We start from the raw sequence: 19285 nt of genomic DNA on the forward strand, positions 1-19285 counted from the left end.
AGGGCTAGCGAGCACGCCCTGCATTAAACAGCCTTGCTGTTCTGGCCGGATTGACTCAATATTTGGACAGTAGATTACGAGAACGACTGGTGAAAAAGCTATACGACGAGAGTGTAATAGAGAACCGACAGATGGAATAAAGAGAGGGGTTAACCTCGGGAGTCCAGACTCGTAAAGGCTTTATAAATTATACCTGCTCCCTCCCTCAGAACGGACGGATGGAGGCCCGGAAGGCGAGTGCCGGCCCTGCATAAATTGGGGTAATGCAGTCGCCTCTGGATTCATTAGTTCATTAGCCAGCTAGTTGGCTGGATCCTGATGGGACTGGCGATGTCACGATGGGTCCATGTGGGACTGACGATCTACAGTCCGCAGAATGAGCATCCCAGCTCAAGACGAAGCCATGCGGGCTCTGGATCCTGTCTGGATGCTCAGCAGCGCCCAGCCGCAAGGAAGAGTTCCCGAATGATAATTGTGAACATCCATTGATGGTTTGGGTGAGTCTGGGCGATGGCTTGAAGGCTGATCCTGCAGAGTATGTGGAGTCCCCACGACGCTCCTTTTAGTCCTTTAGCTTATTTCCCCGCAATTATTTCCTCTTTTCCTTTTCCTCATCTCCATTCTATTTCTCTCTTTTCGACCTTTCGACACTCTAAAATGTCGTCTCAGCCCCAAAAGAACCCCAATGCCCGCTCCAGACGCGCCGCTCGGGCCTGCACCCGCTGTCACTCCCGCAAGGTCCGCTGCGACGGCTCCATCACCGGCTTCCCCTGCACAAACTGCCGTCTGGACGGCCGATCATGTACCCTGCACTCGGGAAAGAGGGACAAGGAGAAGCAGATGCTCAAGACGATTGCGAGGGAACGTGGCTTGAGTCACTGTCCTACCCCGGATACCGGCAAACTACATCCAGAGCAGAGAGGCTTGACATTTGTGAGATCTCAGATGGCCCTCAGGGTCCCTGTCCAAGAGGTTCTGGACGTATTCACGAAACATTACTTTCTATACGTCCATCCGTGTCTCCCGGTGGTTGACGAGGCGCTGTTCTGGAGGAAGTACCGGAGTGTCGATGCAAGTGCCGGCAAGATCTCGACTTTGCTTTTCCAGGCAATGCTTTTTGCTGCCAGTCCGGTAAGCTTGCCCAGAATGTTTGTTTAGTCGAGGATGCTGACGATTGCAGTTTGTCCCTGTTGAGACCGTCAAAGAGTGCGGGTATGACTCTCTGATCTCTGCGCGAGACGACCTCTATCGACGAGCCAAGGTATTACTTCTGATCAAGAAATTTAACAATAAGCTGACCTTGCAGCGCCTCTACGAAACCGGCGTTGAGAAAGACCGTCTAGTCATCTCCCAGGCCTGTCTGATTTTGACCTACTACACCACCGACGCTGAGCGCTCCAACAACTCCCGCTGGCTGCGCATCGCAATCCGATACGCCAAAAAAGAACGGGCACATGTATACCACCACTTCCCCCAAACTGGTCTGGGGCCAGGGAGGAAGAAGTCCGACCTCAAACGCCTCTGGTGGTGTTGCATGATTCGAGACCGAATAATCTCGCTTGGCATGCGTCGTCCGATCCAAATCGCCCCGGACCAGTTCGACCTGCACCACCTAGGGCTGTCGTTTCACGACCTAGAAGAAGAATGTTACCATTCGGAGGTGTATACCCCCGACATAAAGATCGCCCTCTGCCGCGTCCTTGCTAGCCTGTGCCACCTTGTCGTTGCAGTGACCGATCTAATCATGCTCGTTTATCCAACAACGCAGTGTATGCCGTTCAGCCTGGCAGACCGTCGGATGCAGTTGGATAGACTCGAAGAGACCAAGTTTGCGCTGCTGGACTGGGAACTCAGCTGGGTAGCGAATCCAGATGGGAAGGAGTACTACATTCATCCGTCGTTGACCCTCTATACCAATCTTTGCGCCATATACTTCCAGTACGCTCTACCCTACTTCCTAAATAATAAAGAGCATGCTAATAGCTATACACAGATCCGCTCGTATCGCTTTGTGTAACCGCATCTGTCTTCTAATCGGCTACAACACGTACCTAACAGACGAGACCGACCTGTTTCGCATCGAGTCCTGTCGTGCCGAGCTCTCAACGGCAATCCGCTCTACAGCCGATAACGTAAAACAGCTCCTTCTCAACGGTGTCGCTGATAAATTGCCTATAAGCGCGTACGTACCCAGAAACCTTCCCACTTCCCAACCTTCCCTCTATCTCGGCTTTCTATTAGACATGAACTGATGCCTTTGAAACTGTAGAGTAGCATACACCCTCCTCCCGCAAATCCTTCTAAGCATCCAGACCCAGCTCTCCACCACCCCCGAAGACAAACAACTCCACGAAGTCATGCTCGTCTTCTTCACCGAGGCATTCCGCTTTCTTCGCAGCCAATACTACATGAGTCTCATATTTGCAGTTTCATGGAAAGCATTGGAGCTATGCCGGCCCGCCTCTCCTACCCCGTTACCATCGTCGGATCTCAGCAACGCCAACAGCAGCAACGGACGCCAACTAGTCCTAAACCCCCCATTCTTCACAGACCTCACCGCAAATGATCTATCCTGCCACCCGAACCTCTTCCAGCTGAAACTCACCGAGTACATCCGGCTGCTTAGCTACGTGGACGAGTTCATGTCGTTGCGGAGAGCGCCGGGGGGTGCAGATTTCATCTATCCTTCTCCTTCTATCCAGTCGCAGTCTCAGTTGCAGACTCACTCACATTCACACCAACGGTCGTATTCACAAGGCTCTTCGTCTACGTCGGCTTCTTCTATAAAACAGCGCGCAGCCTTAACCGCTGCTGCTGCTACTACTGATTCACCCCATGACACGAGCACAATCTACTCTGGCGACGGGGAGGAAGAAGACTCAACCAGTCCCAGGTGGACGGAAGACTACTTTTGGGTTTATTTTGGAGAGAAGGAGTTGGAGGGGGAGAGTCCGCAAACCACTACCACTACTACCACTACCACCACGAGCCCCACTACTATTAGCAACAACAACAGCAGTAGTAGTAACAATAGTGACAGCAGCGGCATTAAAGACAGCAATACGCCCGGACACGAAGAAGGAGATAGACACGGACCCGAAGTCACAAGTGGAGGAGGAGGACGCCCTCCACACTATACCTCACCATCCAAGTACGATGAATCCAGGACCGGGTCCGAACCCTCAATAATGGCAAAAGCCAAGGGGAAAGAAGAAAAAGAAAGCAGCGAGGATAGTAGTAGAGCGGACACATTCCAGAATATGCTTGATTGTTTGCCCTTGCTGGGTGAGTAAGTAGCCTGGTAAGTACTAGATATCAACTAGTATTTGTAAGTACTTGTATAGAGTTCAAATATACAAATGTTAAAATAGGTATCTACGGTTCCCATCGCACCTGCCCTGTAGATTAAGGTGTGTTCTCGTAATATCATATTCTATTCAGGGAAGGCACGGCCACTTTAATAGGAAGGAGTGGCCCTCGCACCTGCCTTATGGAAAAAGATCAATAATACAACATAACTAGACAGGCAGGGTTAACACCCGTGGACATCACATCTCATCGATGATCAGGTACACAATTGACTAGCCCTGTATACTTGACTTGACCTAGCCCAACAACCCAACGGGAACATCAACGTCCACATCACGAATCCAATCCGCAACGCCCTTCCCAAACCCATCTAGCCGCGAAGAGCTGGAAACACCGCGTCCTAGAATCCCGTAGACGACGAAATGCACGGCGCCGATCTGTGGGAACTCGACGCGCTCGATGAAATATTCGTCGCGCCAGTCTGAGCCGAGGAGGGTGCGCATGCGGGACATGGTTAGGTATTGGCGGAGCCAGGACTCTCTCTTGTTGTATTTCTCTTTTTCGGGTCCAGGAATGAAGAAGCCGATGTTGAGATTGCCGCCCTTGTCGCCGGACCGGGCGAGGGCGATGTCGCCAAGCTTGACTCGCTTTGTGGGACTTGATGATGATGGTAGTATTGGGTTGCGGTGGCCCTCTGACCCTGCGGCAGGGGGGTCGTAGCTCTCGCGGGGTTGAAGGGGGGCGTAGGTGGTTGGATGGCCTGTGTTCAGGGTGGTGATTGTGCTGTCGGTGTTGAGAAGGTTGATTTCCTCGTTGAGGTCCGACTGGGCGATTAGGGCTGGGTAGTATGCTAGGAATGGGCGTGGGATTGCGGTGCGCATGTCGAGGGTGCTGTGGAAGCCTATCTCTAGTTAGCTTGGATTGGGGCATTATAAAAGGAAGAGGTAAGTATGTACCGGAGAAATGCTTCAAGGAGATATTCTTCAGCGCTAGCCCAACAGATCCTACGGCCTGAGGGGAGCGCGAGGCAATGAAGATACGGAGGTATGTTGTGCTAGATGCTTGCGAGGTTGGGTTCGGAGATGGAGTGCCGATTCTAAGTACAAAGATTAGCACCTTTTATAATACAATCAGAGAAAAGAAGAAGATACCTTTGGAATTCAAGAGTTTCAATTTCCCTTCGTGTAGAGTCCGGAAGGAAATGATTGATCTGCTTCTCGATCAGGTCCCATTTCTTGGACGTGGCGTAGCCAGTAGCATTGATGAGAATCTCGGCCTCATATCCGCCCTGATAGAAGACAGCAAGTTTAGTTGTTGGCGGTGGCGGGGAGCCTTTAATACCGGAGACGCGGACACTGTAAGTACATCATTAGATGATGGCTTCGGAGAAGTACTACAGGGTGAGGCATACCGATCCTTTCCCACGTCCTCAACAGCTATGTTGCCGATGTAAGCATTCACATCGCTATTCAAGTATACTGTCCCCTGTAACTCATACAGAAACTGACACCGCACCGTATCAGCGGTGACCATACCCTTCGTGCCCGAGTGCTTCGTGATGACGCATGCCCCGTCGGCCTCAATTTCAGCGATTGGAAATCCCGGCGCGACAAGGTCGTCAAGATCGTACTTATCAAAGCCTGAAAAGTTCCCTCCAGTCACATAGGCTGAACATTCAATAAGATGCCCTGCTACTAAAGCACCAGCCAACTCGTCGTAGTCGGCCTCCGCCCAGTCGTGCCAGAACCAAGCGGCCGCAATCACCGGGCTGGCGTCCGCCACTCGGCCACAGAGGATGATGTCTGCGCCATTTCGGAGGCCGTGAACTATCCCGCGAGCTCCAAGGTACGCATGGGCGGAAACCATAGGGATAGCTTTACCGTCTGCTGTACCGCGCAGGAAGGCATACGTTAGCGATGCCGGAGCAGCAGACGAGTTGTCTGAGTCCAGATGTTGGAGTTCCTCTTTAGTCGTGGGCATGGTTGGACCGACGCGGTCATATAGGTCATCGCCAGATAGATAAGCAACGCGGAGGCCGAGCTTTTTCTCGTTTACCTGTAGAAATATCAGCATTCTATCTTCTGGCGTCCTAGTGGTAGATATCAGACGGACCAACCCCTGAACTTTCAACGCAAGAGCCTTAGGATCCAGAGCACCTCCGTTAATGACCACTTTGATTCCCTTTTCTGCAATAACATCGATGGTCTGCTGGATGCCCTCCCAGGCTGTTTCCTCGTAGCCGGGATGTGTTCCGGCTCGCCAGGCATCGGCATTGTTGGCGAGATTGACCTCTGCTCTATTAGAATATCAACGGGTAGAGCAAGCTTTGAGTATGCGTACCTGCTAGATAATCACCGGTAATAAAATCGACGTCTCCCAGCGTTGCCTGGCGGTACATCTCGTACGCAGGATCGCCTGCGTTGTTAACATAGTCCGATACACAGGAAGGATAACCATACCATGGTAGCCAGAACAGTTGGCAACTCGAACTGAGCGATTTCTTTTGTTGCTCGACATGTTGATGGTTGAATTGCTGGTGACCTTTTTTCACCTCGGGCGTCCATTGTTCTTATACTTCAGTTGAGGGGTCAGAGAAGTATAGCCGGTTGGCCGAATACCCTAGGCTTTTGCACGTCATAATGTCCAATGATAGTTAGTTGACAATGGCAGTAGATACAGCTCTGGCGGGTGGGGAAGCATGTGGAGTGTCTGCCTGAGGCCGCACTGCTCTTTCTTATTTCCGGAGCTTGGACACAACTTAGCAGTTTACCTACCAGCCGTATACTCCATTCACCATGTACAACCCAAACCCAAATCAATGGCGCTACAACCAAAGCCAGAACGAAACGCACCACCCGATTATAATCGACTCCGAGTCAGACGAGAACGACGACGAACCCCCCCAGCCGGGAATGGCAGCATATAGCAGTATGTTTCCCCTCGACATTAACAGCAACTTCCCCCCAAATGTAATAGGGTAAACTAACCTCAAATACCTATAACAGGACCGCACCACGGACCCCGACCACCAACTATTCCGCCCGCATACACAACATCCGTCCCCATCGAACAAGAGAAAAAAATCCGCAGCCGACTCCGCGAGGAGCGGCACGCCGCGCTCTGCGTCCTCATGGACCGCGAACTCCTCACCATCCAAGCATTAGCTGTGCAGGAGGTGAGACCCTCCATCCCTATCCACACACCAGTCCATACGCAAAACACCTCCCCCATCGGATACTAACACCAGCAACAACAACCAGACCCTCCCGCAAACCCGCCGCCGCTTCCTCTCGAACCTCCTCGCCCCCTCCGACCCCGCAACAGCATCCTCTATCCGCGCCGACCAATTCACGATCCAGCGCTCCCTCCCCGCCCCGTCACCTTTGTCTTCCGCGAATACCGAACCGGTGGTTGTCTCGCGCGGCGTCGTCGATGTCTGCGAGAGTGACGATTCGGGGTGGTATAAGCCCGAGACAGAGGCGGCGTTAAGCCCGTCATCGTCGTCGCCTGTGTCGAGTACGAAGATGAAGGGGAGAAGCTCGTTGGGTTCGGCAGGGACGCCGGAGCGGACTAAGAAAGGGAGGGTTTCGTCGGGAAGGCATCAGCAGCAGCAGACGAGGGAGAGAAGGAGGAGATGGAGTGGTGCTGAGAGGCAGGATTATGGTACCGGGGCATCTTTTTGATGGGGTTAGTCAGGCATTCGGCCTTTTGGGCTGCTTATCCTGGACCTGGCTGGTTGGGATTTATTCTTATGAGTGACGAATCTAAGGTAATGACTGCTTATGGGTGCATTTTAATTGAGGCGTTATTCTGGTCCTTGAAATGACTGGTACTTCATGGATGTTCGGTTAATTTTGAAGGTTCTTATCAATATGGATGCATATTTATTAAATTCGATACGTGACTTGGACATTCAAATTGCCATTCTTATGTTTGACTCTTATACATCTCGGCCGTTTTGTCGCATGATAATCCAAACAAAGGAATGCTATATAATACACGAAAAAGGTATAAGGAAAAAAAAAGCTGAAGGATATCAAGGAGAAGAATAATAGGAAGGCAGTAGATGCGGCGCGGGTGTGCAAGGCAAAGTCGCACTCTACCAATTATTATATGCAAGCGCGGTGGACCAACGAATCCAGATGTTCCTGCAATCGTGGCCGATGGGTATCAATGGGCCAAGTATAATCGCGCACAACCAACTCTTTTGATCCTCTATCCCAAAATTGACCAACTTGGCAGACGATGTGCCATCGTCTCAACTAATGGTCTGGCATCACCGGCCATGCGTGCGATTTCTGTGTCCTGTATCTTTGTGGACGACTCTGGATCTTCTAACGCAATTTGCAAACTGCAAATGAAGGTGTGCGCGCGGCAAATTTGTGCGCGATCTCAGTTCTTCGCAATAATGTTGGCCATGGTCTCATTTCATTTTTCTGCGTTAAGCAGGCTTTCGGCATCCCCGACCTGCTTGCGCTCAGAGACTTCCCTGGTGCGCATCCGTGCGCGAATAGCTCCTATATTCATTGGCGTCAATCCTTGGGATGGCGCTGGATCGGGTTCCGAATAGAAAGGATGGAGTCTGTGTGAAGTAGAAAACCGAACGCGACCATCCCTCATGACTGGTAATTGTCATTGGAGGGGCTCCGAGCTCGAAGACAACCGGTTCAGATGAAGGTATACGTCCGTACCGTACCTAGGACAGAGTCAGTCGCACGATCGGCTTTTTGTTTAAATTCATGGGACACTTACCCTTCCATACTGATCAATTTCAGGTCGCCTCCAAAGTACCGGGCATACAAACGACTGATTGGAAGCCCGTATCCGAACCCTGCCATGGGAGCCTTGAAATCACTCTTGTCAAAGTCGGGGTCAAGGTTGGGGGTTTGTTCCACAGTTGTATACATATAAGTCCAGACAAGAGGTATCGCAGACCGTGCGACACCACCACCTTCATCGGAGACCTTGATAGTAATGTCCTCTTTTCCTTCGGCGATTATGACCTTGGTGATGGGGAAGGCTTCCTTGTCTGCGCCGTGTGTTTCGACCACGGCACGAAGGGAGTTCTTCATAGTTTCGAAAAGCATGTGGGACAGATGTCCCGGAACATACATGAAGTTTAGGTCTTCCTTGCAAACAAGCTGCACCTTGGGAGCGTCAAAAAGACCATAGTAATCCTCGCAAACAAAACGGGCGTTTTCGATGGCCTCGAGAGCCACCTCACGCACATTTGTCTTGGTACAGATGATCCCGACGTAGTTTGGATGGCGAACGTGTGTTTGTTCTGTCAGAGCGATGTGCTGTCCGATTAACATTCGTATACCTATTCGAGACATGTAAAACCGATCGAGAAATGATTGGATTGTCGAGTCAATTTGGAGACGCTGTCGTCTCCGCTTCCATTCAAGAATACCCTGAGCCACTGTAGTTACAACACTATCATGGCGCCGTTTGATCTGTTGCAAAGTCTTCGCGAAACGTTCATTGTAGTCATTTAACTCGGGAGGCCAATGGCCATGATCATCTGATGGGACAAAATATCTCCTGGCGGCAGCAGTCTTGCCATTGCCGTTACCATTTGTTGTGGTGGAGGAACGGTACTGTCCCTCACGAACGCTTGGATTTTGTGTAGTTTCCGCAAGGATTTTTGACCCGCCGTTATGCGTTCTATTCGGGCGCAACAAACGCGCCTTGACTTCTTGTGTTAGGGTTGGTCGAGGTAAAGTGATGATTTCCTTTGGAGCATTTCGTCAGTACAGTTTGGTCATTGCGTGGGTTGGTGGAGTGGAGTGAGTCATACCTCGAACGATTGCGCATACCAATCCTGGACCTTTTTAATGGAGGGCATTTCACTGAGCCCGTCGGGCAGCTCTCCAAGGTCCTGAACACGATGGGCGAGACGGATGGGGAGTTCCTCCGACAGAAATTGAGAGGCGCGAAACAAGGTGCCTATTTCGGGGCCGAGGGCATGAGATCAGCCATTGCAAGTCACAGACCGGGAAAATAGGAATATTCTCTAGAGTAAAGAATAAACTCACCGGTAGAAGGCCTGTCTCCGAATTGAACCATTTGCCGGAGCGAAACGCCAGTTGCTGGGAAGCTGGCGTAATGTCTGATGGTTTCCATCAGGCGCTCCGACGGCTTCCACATGATGTTGAAAGCGAATCAGGCCAAGCGGCCGTCACAACTTGAAATTTCCCAGTTGGTTTGAGCACGAATAGACGTGAATAAGGGGAATATATGGGATGGGTGGGAGGGAGGAAAAGTCCGGGGTGTGCGAGAACGGCGAGCGATATTATGACGGGCTTGAGTCGTAAGGTCGGAGAGCTCTGGGAACTACTACCGAGGTTGTCGCCGAACTGAAGGAGTGGGAGTTCGAAGGTGCAGAAGATGGCAAGCAAAGTCACAATTCACGGAGGGAGAATAGAGAATAAAGTCGAGCCGGCTTCGCAGATACAAGAGTCACACCACGGCCCAGCAGAAGTTTGACAAAACTAATAGGATTTGGTAACGTTGGATAACAGTGACTCTTTTGGTCTTGCGGAGAGAGTCCCAGAGCCCGGGGTGGTCACGTGTGGGGGGGTGATCCTGACGGTCCCGTGCTTGGCTTGCCATCAGGCGATCCGACAAGTCTTGTAACTCTTGTTCGACGAAGCCCAAGACCCAGGGCTCTGGTTGATTATATTTCTCTTCATTTCTACAGGTCTACTGTCCGCCAAAACACATCTTATCGTGCGATCAATCTGGCAGTTGCTCCTGTGAGCTGGATTCGAATCGACCCGAGGATCTTCAACCCGCGGCTTGGGAATTGGCAGCGACACGCACCCCACCTTTTGCTCGGGCGGTCCAGGTGCACTTTGCCTTGAATTGCCGATGAATGTGAACGTTCGCTCCGGATTCTCCCCTTCGCCCGAAAATGGTTCAATTCTTCGCCGGCAACTTCCCATCTTTCCCCCCGACCCCATACTCTCAACCGTTCGGTCAGGTGACGCTCAAACCCTCTGATCACGAGCCAGACAATAATAATAGTTCATCGGAGCTCTTGAGCGAACTCTCTAGCTTGCCATCGTAGCGCCAATCCCTTGGCTCGGTTCCCTCGAAAGTCCAAAGTCGACACCCATTCTGCCGCTTATTTTAGCTAGCACTCCTGCGGCTGTACGTCGCCGTAGCTAAATTCTGAGCAAGGGCAAGTCGCAATACCTGATGATGATCATATAGAGGAGTGTCTCAGACAGCCGTCATGGACCGTCGGACCATACGCTGCAAAAAGGTCAAATATTAATAATAATGTGACTATCCGGCGCTGAGCTCAATGCCGGGCAATAAAACCCTGCAGCTGGATATGCGGAACATCGCCGTTAGAGGCCTCGTAGTTAATTAAGGCGACGGTGGTTTAATAAGTAGCAACGCGGCATAAGAGACAAGGGTGTTCAATGGTACCCAACCACGTATCCTAAACCCTTTTGTATCATCTCTCGCCCTCCTTTGTTACCGTCACCTTCATTATTGCCTATCCTCTCCTCATGCTTAGAGGCGGCAGAAAAGTCGAAAGAAAATGGATTCCAGAAAATAGGCCAAGTGTGGACATGGGAGGGGCCAATAGAGCCTCTTGCGAAGGACATCATCCGTTAACCGCAATTTAACTCAATTTCCTTTCTGGTAGACGTGCTTCCAAAAAGCCAAATTGAGGGGAAGCTCGAAATGACGGCGCTGTTAATTTTCCACCTCTTCCGCCCGTGGCCTTGTGCGAGCCTGCGACGACGGAGATGCAGTGGAGTCTCGTTTCTCGTTTGACATCTGTCGACCCAACCAACCAAAACAGCTTGTGACTGCGAATCTGCCAGCAGATTATCTCACTGGCTGTCATTTCACCACAGCGGAGAGTGTCTAGACCATCTGAAATGCACGCTGTGAATTATTGCTATCTTCGCTGATCAAGTGTTTACCTTTCTCCCAAGGCGGGCACCGTTGTTTGGAGCTCGCCATGAGCGGGGAGAGAGAGGCACACAGTTCAACATTGGAGCGGAAGGTGCTCACCCCAAACCGGTGTAAACATGATGAAGTCATTATGGCAGAATGAATCAGAGCTTGCGTAGAGGTGGATCAAGTTGTATGTTGTCAAGGTCAAGTTCTGGTTCCTCATGCAGCATAAGCGAGTAGATTTTATTATGATGCAAGCGTGCACAGCGGGAGCGTCAATCATTTTGTACTTTTTGCGCGCTGCCATTTCATCATCAGTACTTTTGCCCAGATCCAATTTATTATTTTACCGCGCCTGTAGCGAGGTTCGCCGCCAGGGTCGACACTCAGTCACTTACTGGCGATAAGTTAGACAGGAAGGATCCGCGGATTCCAGATTTCCCGTTTCGCCATCGTGCCGTTAGAGGCTAAGGCGATAATAACCATATTCGACCAGGTCGGCCCTGGCAGCTCTGTCGGCGGCATCTAGTGCGTCGCGGCGAAGGATCGTTTAGACTAGGATAGGGTGATCCTCTGGACAGGGTAGTGGAGTGGGAGGAGGAAAAGCAGAAAGTTGAGCAGAGGTGAATCCGAGAATTGGAGGAAGAGAAGAAGAAGCGAGGGCGAGGGCCGTCAAGAAAGAAGTACGAGGCGCGCCCAAAGAGGAAATACAACAGAACGCACGATAGAAGTCGGGCCCCTCTTCTGCCTCTTCGCTTCTCGCGCTGTCCCTCGTTCTTTAACAGCGACCCATCCGCTTCAACCCTTGGAGATTCCGCGTTTTTCTGCAGTTGGTGGATCGTCTGCTCTGCTGGGCCCTAGCTAATAATTTTTCTTGTTTCTTTTTTTTCTGTCACCTTCTCGTGTCCCTTTTTCCCTTTTCCAGCCGTCTCATTTTCTCTGCCGCTAAAAAAGCAGCCTATGGACAAGGGTCAAACGCCTTCGCCTCGCAGATGAGCATTCCGCTGTACTTTTTTGCTCAGCCGGTTCATGTATAAAACAGAAGATGTCACGTCGTCGTGCCTCCAACAGTGAATCGTTGGCAAACTCGCCCATGAACGAGGCCGTGGCTTATCCTTTCACCGGCATGCAACAGAGCCATACATTACCCCAGCGGCGCGGCCCGATCGAAGGGCCTGGTGGACGGAGGTTGACTCGAAGAGTCACCTGGCGGTCATCCACCTACAAGCTCATGGCATCCCTTTGGGTGCTGGGGGTGCTCTATATGGTCTGGCTCATTCGCGACATCTTCTATCTCCCTTTTTCATACTCCTCAAAACACGCGATAGACACGAATGCTGGGGATGAGTAAGTTCTTTTGCTTTGGTCTGGGTACATCTCACTAGATAGTGGACGATACTTATTGAATTCTGCTTACAGTCTGTTAGCTCAGTACGTGGGCCGTGAAGAATGCGGCATCTCTTCTCACGCTCTCTATCTACCTCCTCACTCCAATGGTGGTTCTGTGTTGAGCGAGCTGTACTGCCAGACTCGCGAGTCCTTGCTCAGTTCAATGAGTAGTGGCGGGCGCCATGGCTTTGGCGCCCCTTATACTTCCCAAAGTAAGTGATACACCATGTGTAACTGAGCTAGAACTCGGCAATTAGCGCCAATCATTCGTTGTTTATATTTGGGTGGGTACTAATCGAAATCAAAGGTTGTTTCTATCGTTGGTATACGAATGCCGAGATATGTGAAATCCTCGGGCGTTTTGATGGTGTCCTTTTTGTTGGCGATGACACCCTAGCGGACGCCTACGCGGGCTTCAACATCCTCCTCCGCCAGGATCTAAAACAAGGATCCTTAAAGGAGTGGGAGATAAGCAGTTACATTGACACGACCTGTCGGTGCAATTCACAATTTACAACCCCTGCCTGCTCTTCTTCTCGAATCACCTCGAGCGAAGAACTCTACGCCGAAGAAGGCAAGAAAACTCAGGTTCCCTATACTTGTTCGACCAGTAAGTTCTACCTGCTACCTTCCACTAGAAAAGCTATTTCTGGAAGTAGAAATACTGACCATCCCTACAAGATACTCCCCACGCATTTCTCTCTGTTACAGGCTCACCTGCGCCGAGTACCGCACATAACGAATTCAAGAGCCTCCTCGCTCGTTCATCTGAGAAAAAGCAGCCCATAGCCTTGATTCAGAGCCTCTCTCTCTCAACATCATACTCGCTATCCACGGCTACAAAAAGCATAGAAGAATGGCTGACTCTCGCCAAAACCAGCGCAAGGAGAACTCCATTCCTCTGGATGGGTCCGACGGCGCCCGGCCACCAAAACCCACCTGGAGACAACGTTCATGCAAGCAGCTGGCAATACACCCAAGAGACCGCCCAGGTAGCGCAAAGCAAAGGCATCGACGTTCTAGGCATGTACAACGCGACATTACAGGCCGAGAGCTGGGACGGCATGCGTTACGGCGAAGAGGTGGCCCTTATGCAGGCGATGATGGTAAGATCATATCCAACACGTTGCTGTGCATACGTCTGCATGTATGTCTGACTGGCTGACATGTCACAGATCATCAATTGGTTAGCGTCGCTTTAGTAACTCCGAATTCCTCTCCAAATGGTGTGACAGGAGTTGACAAAAATGCATGACAGAAAAGTTGGTATGCTGTCTCGGTCAAAATAATGGCTTTAGGTTATGGATAAGGTAATAAGGCATGCCAGATTCATTTGGGAATTTATGTTTTTATTTCTCCTCTCCCTCTTCCATTTTTTTATTTATTACCTTTCCCTCCGATTTAGATTTTAGGGTTCTTTCTGTACGTATTGCTATCGTGGCTTTTATTTCTGCCTTCTCAAATTATTTCATGCCATCATGGACGTTTAATACAGATCCTCCCGACCAGCCTCTTTTTTGAAAAAAAATAAAAATTAAGAATCCTGGGGTTGAAACTTACGACTCGCTTCTTGGAGGGGTTAATAATAGCGCAACTGCGGGTATGCCGAGAAAGCTGTGCCCAGGTACGCATGGGTGCCCTATTTCCCCCAAAATGCAAATAGAAATTGCTTCGTACCATCAATTCATTATTATATACATCAAAATCTTCCATCCTTCTAGCTTTTAAGTAGAGTAGCAAACGGCCGTGAATTGACCTCGCTCTTCATACATTTGCCCAAGCTTTTAGTTATGGGTACTCCGTACTGTGCATCATTGAACCAGAAAAAGGGAGTCTAAAAGAACTCTATCCAAGCGATTATGGGCGACTTCATGCACTTGCACCTCCCATTGGACCACCCTTGTCTGAGATCAGCCTAGCCCAGACCAAATCATAATAGACTTGACTGCCAAGTGCTATCTCTGGAGCAGGATTGGCTCGTTGCCTCTAAACATGGAGAGCAGAAGTCTCAGCAGAAGCAAGGTGAGATGCGTACGGCTGGAGAGCCTTCTTGACTTCGGTCGAAGTAAATTTCTCAACCTGTTGCGGGGCACGACCCACAAAGGTGCTGGCGTCAAGAAGGGCGTCGAGCTCGTCGAGAATAGGACCGAAGAAAGCAGTGCGGCGGATGCGGTCGAGAAGGTCGTTGTTCTTGCCGTGCTTCTTGACATTATCGGAGGCTTGGTGCGAAAGAACGCCTGATCGCTTTTTGTTAGAACATGGTTGTGCTAATGAATAGATAATATAACGGGCAGGGTAGGGAACGTACGAATTTCCTCGTGAGCATCTTGACGGGAAAGACCCTTTTTCACGCAAGCCATGATAACCTATGTGTATATATTTTAGTTGGTGTCTTGAACAGAATCAGGTTATATGAGGTGCTTACGTTCTCACTGGACAATGGTTGGTTAGCATGTGGGAGTTAATATAATATATCGGGAATAGCGATAACTTACGTTGCCATGAATGGAAGTTCATCGTTCACACGACGCTTGATAACTTCAGGGTAAACAACGAATCCGGAAGTGACATTGTCTGATCGTTGGTAAGTCGGTGGAACTAAAAAAGACATAACTGACTCGTTCGGTACTTACTGAGAAGGATAAGACACGCGTCAGCGCAGAGATAGAGCTCGGGGATACTGATCCGACGGATGGCGCTGTCGTCCTGTTCCAATATTAGAGGCCAGCACAGACCAAAACAGATCGAACGGGATATCTCACCAATGAACGCTCAAACCACTGTGCGGAGTAGGTGTCCAGGGCGTCCTTGGGGAGATTCTGGAGGTGTCTGCCTAGTGAGCACAGACGCTCGGACCGCATAGGGTTGCGCTTGTAAGCCTGCATGATTTAGTTAGATCGAATTGCATCTTTTACGTCAAAGTCTAATACCAACCATTGCACTGCTGCCAATTTGGTCCTTCTCAAAAGGTTCCTCGACTTCCTTGAGCATCGCCAAGTGGCGGATGTCAATGCCGATACGCTCGCAGGTGGATCCGAACGAGCCCAAGGCATTGGCCACGTCAACATCAATCTTTCGAGAGTATGTTTGACTAGAGATGATGAAAGCAGAATCGAATCCTGCTTTCTCGGTAACAAGTTCATCGAGCTTCTCGACCTTGTCGTGATCTCCGTTGAAGATTTGAAGGAAAGAGGCCTGGGTACCGGTTGTGCCCTTGACACCACGGAAGCGCAGATCATCGCGCGCTCTCTCAAGGTTCCTCAGATCCATGAGCAAGTCTTGGAGCCACAAGCAAGCTCGCTTACCGACGGTGACAAGCTGCGCTGGCTGTCCGTGGGTAAATCCGAGACAAGGCAGATCCTTGTACTGCTGGGCAAAAGCAGACAGCTTGTCGACGACAATAGCCAGCTTGGGAATGAGAATATCAAGGCCGTCACGCAAGAAGATCAGGTCCGCGTTGTCCGTGCAGTAGCAAGAGGTAGCACCCCAGTGGATGATCCCAGCAGCCGCAGGAGCGACCTGACCGTACGCGTGGACATGGGCCATAACATCGTGTCTCCGGCGCTTCTCCTCCTCAGCGGCAACCTTGAATTCTTCGTCCTGGATCGTGGTGTTCTTTCTCATCTGCTCAATGGCCTCGTCGGTAATGGGCAACCCGAGCTCTGTGCCTGTTAGTACGCCGTACGTGGGGCTGGTAGGGTAGGGCAGGATGAGGCACCTTTCTCGGATTCTGCAAGCCACAACCACAATTGTCTCCACGTAGAGAACCGGTTCCTGGGGGAGAAAAGATACTTCATCTCATCACCTATATGCCAGAATGGGCAATTAGTCTCCAATCGCACAGCGTGCGCTAGGAATTGGGCGAAGGGAACCTACTCGCATATCGCGAGTTGAGAGGCGTCTGGTACACATCGTTGCTTGCGGACATGGTGTCAGACTGCAATTGGAACGGTCTCGAGGAAACTGAGAGGTTGCGGTGTGCGAAAGGGCCCGAGGATGGCTGAAATACCGATGTGCGTCGACGGTCCCCAGACAAAAATTTGCTACGAGTATTTTTCAGCGGGGTCGAATAAGCTTATCAATGGCAATCACGTTATCGGGACTCGTTATCGTCACATGAGCCTTATCGGATCCACCCCTCGCTCAGGGCCGGCCGAAACCGGCCAACATGAAACATGGTGTTCAATGTACATATGTATACCGCTCAAAGGCTATTATTAGACAAAAGTATTGAGAACCAAAAACCAATTGGAACCTCCAAATCAACAACATGGACCTGCCAGTCGTCTTGAAAATCAACAGCGCACCCTAACTAGGCTATGTTATTGCAGCGCCGCGAGTTGTGCAGACAGGCTTCCCTTGTCGTATTTGGTGTATTTGCCTCGACCTTTGTCAAGTTCGTGATAACGGTCATAAAACCGTGCGTATAAGGGCTCAAGGACTGCCTGGACTTCGCGAGCAAGAACGCTACGCACCTCTCGCTCCATGTAGAGAGCCTTGTGGCGTGCAACCAAATCATCAAAGCTTGTGTTGAAGGATTTGAACTTGTCTTTGATCGCATCTTTATCGCGAGAAGAAAGCGACTTGACAATCGCACTGGAATCGACAACCCCGCCCGATTGTGGTCGAGCCCCACCTCTACCCTGAGACGTGTACTGAACATCAAGAAGGTAATGGGATGTCTCCTTCCAAGCATCCAGATACGTCGAGGTTGCCCGTTTGCGGAAGGTATCTATCCTCGAAATACTATCTGGAGAGCCGAGGTATTTCGCTAGCTCCGGACTCGATCGAATAGAGCGATCCACAATGCAAAAGACATTGGACAGGAAAACGCCTTGAACAGCCTTTGTGCGGTGCAACGCCCGGCTCCGAGACTCCAGAGAAATCATAAGGGCCTCGATCATATCTAGGATGAAATGTGACAAGAGTGTGGAACTGTCCGGACTAACGTCCAGCGGAGTATTAGATGCTGTATTGGACGTTGACCTCCAATTCCCGTCTCCCAAGGAAGTCAAGATAGACGCAAGAGGTTTAGAGTATCCGGTGAGTGTAGTGAGCGAGCTCATAACCTCAGTCACAAGAGGTACAGGGCCACCATCTGGCGGAAGCATAGGGATACTGGCTGCTTTGCGTTTCGTCTCCTCAAGCAACTCTGATAGAGACGATTTGGCGGTCTCCCGCACAGGCCTCAAAGCTTCGAGGAATAAGCTCTTGAGCTCACCCGTCTTTGCATCTACATTGTAAGACATGGCCGTGACGATTTCAATGATCTCAAAAGCTAGGAAGCAATCGGTCATGAGATTGGAGCGGATATAGTGGTTGAGTTCGCGAAGGGTCTTTGAATATTCGGCCATCGCAGCGCGGCAAGTCATTTGTAGTGCCAGTCCTTTATGGTCGCCGGTGAAAATTTGTGTGATGGACTCCCATTCCGCGTATATGAAGTTTTCCAAAGCATTGGAGTAAATGCCAATTCCATTAGTGCCTTGCTTATATGGCCCATCGCCAGCTCTTCGTTTCAACGTATTGAGAGAGGCAATGGCAAGGTTCTGCGTGCTTGTCGTAATGTAAGGACCCCGAATGTCTGCGTAGATTTTAAGGGCAGGGCTGCCACCTTCACCGCGATGCGGGGTATGAACTGCTGCCGAGCCGATGGCAGCACAAATCGGCGCTATTTCCGCAAGCTTCTCGTCCGGGATCGTAGGAAATGGAAGACCTATTCCAGACCAAGAATCAGTAGCGTTGTGAGTAAATGGGCGTGCAGGAACTTACTCTTGGTCAGGTAGTGTAACGGTTCAATAGGAGCGACATGCTGGCCAAGTTCGAGACGTAGTAGATCTTGAAGTTTTGTATTCCCAATACCCAATAGGGACGTAAACTCGCTGATTGCTTTTTGATTTGATTTCAGGTTCGTAGATGTCAGGTCGACCAATGCATGATCCACTCGTTTCATTGCCGTCAGGTACTGTGACAAATCCTCGGTTTGCGGTCTATTGATTCATTTATAATGTTAGTGGAGAGGGACACCAGTCAATATGAAGGATAAGGTGCCTACCCAGCGCGAATGATGCCCTCCTCTCGGTTTTTCGCATCGAGCGGCTGCCGAAGGCGATCAATGGCTTCATTAATCTTGTCGATATTGCTGTTTGTGGTTTGGAGCGACTGCGTATTGCTATAAATAGGCCCAATTGCATGCTTCACGACATTTCCTCCGGTTTCAAGTCGGACGAGGGACCCTTGAATTTTCTTGGTGAGGAGCTTCTGCTTCTCAAGGTTGGCGTATAGCACCTCTACCTCGGCGCTCTCTTCGGCAAAAGCCGTATTCCTTGGCGCGACCATGATGTCGCAACGGTAGCGAAGTATTGTTAGGTCTTCAGATGATAAGCTGTCTGCAGGCTGTACAGATAAGGCAAGTCATGTCTCGGATGGATGCGAGGGAGGGGATAAACAATTAGCGGGAAAGCAATAAGAGAATAGACAGCTGACGAGGCACCCGGCCCCAGGGAGCATCAGCGGTTCTCATATATTAATGACTAGTCAAATGAGAGATTAATCAATATAAAACGTCGGCAGGGAAAGCTCATCAAAGCTCAAGCTCTCGTGTCTCCAGCCGTTCCCTTCGACGCTCGGCCCCGGACAGCCAGTAAAATGACGCTAGTCCCATACAGGT

The 19285-nt window shown here is 50.5% G+C and overlaps 8 protein-coding genes across 8 annotated transcripts; 4 read left to right on the forward strand and 4 right to left on the reverse strand.

Moving 5' to 3' along the window:
- Positions 1–657: 657 nt before the first annotated feature.
- Positions 658–3293, forward strand: APUU_51141S (Zn(II)2Cys6 transcription factor; the record flags this gene model as incomplete). Its single annotated transcript, XM_041706216.1, has 5 exons — positions 658–1131; positions 1181–1261; positions 1307–1938; positions 1994–2182; positions 2270–3293. 5 exons carry the CDS (start codon positions 658–660, stop codon positions 3291–3293), a joined length of 2400 nt encoding a protein of 799 aa, XP_041558624.1.
- Positions 3294–3605: 312 nt separating this feature from the next.
- On the reverse strand, positions 3606–5826 carry APUU_51142A (acyclic terpene utilization AtuA family protein; the record flags this gene model as incomplete). Its single annotated transcript, XM_041706217.1, has 7 exons — positions 3606–4210; positions 4266–4405; positions 4461–4664; positions 4721–5364; positions 5422–5600; positions 5650–5724; positions 5769–5826. 7 exons carry the CDS (start codon positions 5824–5826, stop codon positions 3606–3608), a joined length of 1905 nt encoding a protein of 634 aa, XP_041558625.1.
- A 278-nt stretch (positions 5827–6104) lies between these two features.
- On the forward strand, positions 6105–6992 carry APUU_51143S (uncharacterized protein; the record flags this gene model as incomplete). Its single annotated transcript, XM_041706219.1, has 3 exons — positions 6105–6237; positions 6315–6484; positions 6570–6992. 3 exons carry the CDS (start codon positions 6105–6107, stop codon positions 6990–6992), a joined length of 726 nt encoding a protein of 241 aa, XP_041558626.1.
- A 383-nt stretch (positions 6993–7375) lies between these two features.
- Positions 7376–7879, forward strand: APUU_51145S (uncharacterized protein; the record flags this gene model as incomplete). The annotated part of the gene is made up of 1 exon (XM_041706220.1): positions 7376–7879. The coding sequence occupies one exon, from the start codon at positions 7376–7378 to the stop codon at positions 7877–7879; it is 504 nt and encodes a 167-aa protein (XP_041558627.1).
- A 62-nt stretch (positions 7880–7941) lies between these two features.
- APUU_51144A (PDK/BCKDK family protein kinase) lies at positions 7942–9157 on the reverse strand (the record flags this gene model as incomplete). Its single annotated transcript, XM_041706221.1, has 3 exons — positions 7942–8005; positions 8062–9044; positions 9110–9157. The coding sequence occupies 3 exons, from the start codon at positions 9155–9157 to the stop codon at positions 7942–7944; spliced, it is 1095 nt and encodes a 364-aa protein (XP_041558628.1).
- A 3117-nt stretch (positions 9158–12274) lies between these two features.
- On the forward strand, positions 12275–13820 carry APUU_51146S (uncharacterized protein; the record flags this gene model as incomplete). Its single annotated transcript, XM_041706222.1, has 5 exons — positions 12275–12576; positions 12649–12830; positions 12926–13228; positions 13300–13724; positions 13794–13820. 5 exons carry the CDS (start codon positions 12275–12277, stop codon positions 13818–13820), a joined length of 1239 nt encoding a protein of 412 aa, XP_041558629.1.
- A 784-nt stretch (positions 13821–14604) lies between these two features.
- On the reverse strand, positions 14605–16546 carry ade13 (adenylosuccinase ADE13; the record flags this gene model as incomplete). The annotated part of the gene is made up of 9 exons (XM_041706223.1): positions 14605–14855; positions 14927–14984; positions 15044–15050; positions 15114–15192; positions 15252–15324; positions 15381–15497; positions 15553–16280; positions 16337–16423; positions 16495–16546. The coding sequence occupies 9 exons, from the start codon at positions 16544–16546 to the stop codon at positions 14605–14607; spliced, it is 1452 nt and encodes a 483-aa protein (XP_041558630.1).
- A 394-nt stretch (positions 16547–16940) lies between these two features.
- On the reverse strand, positions 16941–18954 carry EXO70 (EXO70 family protein; the record flags this gene model as incomplete). Its single annotated transcript, XM_041706224.1, has 3 exons — positions 16941–18331; positions 18388–18605; positions 18671–18954. 3 exons carry the CDS (start codon positions 18952–18954, stop codon positions 16941–16943), a joined length of 1893 nt encoding a protein of 630 aa, XP_041558631.1.
- Between the last annotated feature and the right edge of the window lie 331 nt (positions 18955–19285).

The sequence above is a fragment of the Aspergillus puulaauensis genome, chromosome 5, assembly GCF_016861865.1.
Source record: "Aspergillus puulaauensis MK2 DNA, chromosome 5, nearly complete sequence".
NCBI lineage: Eukaryota > Fungi > Ascomycota > Eurotiomycetes > Eurotiales > Aspergillaceae > Aspergillus > Aspergillus puulaauensis.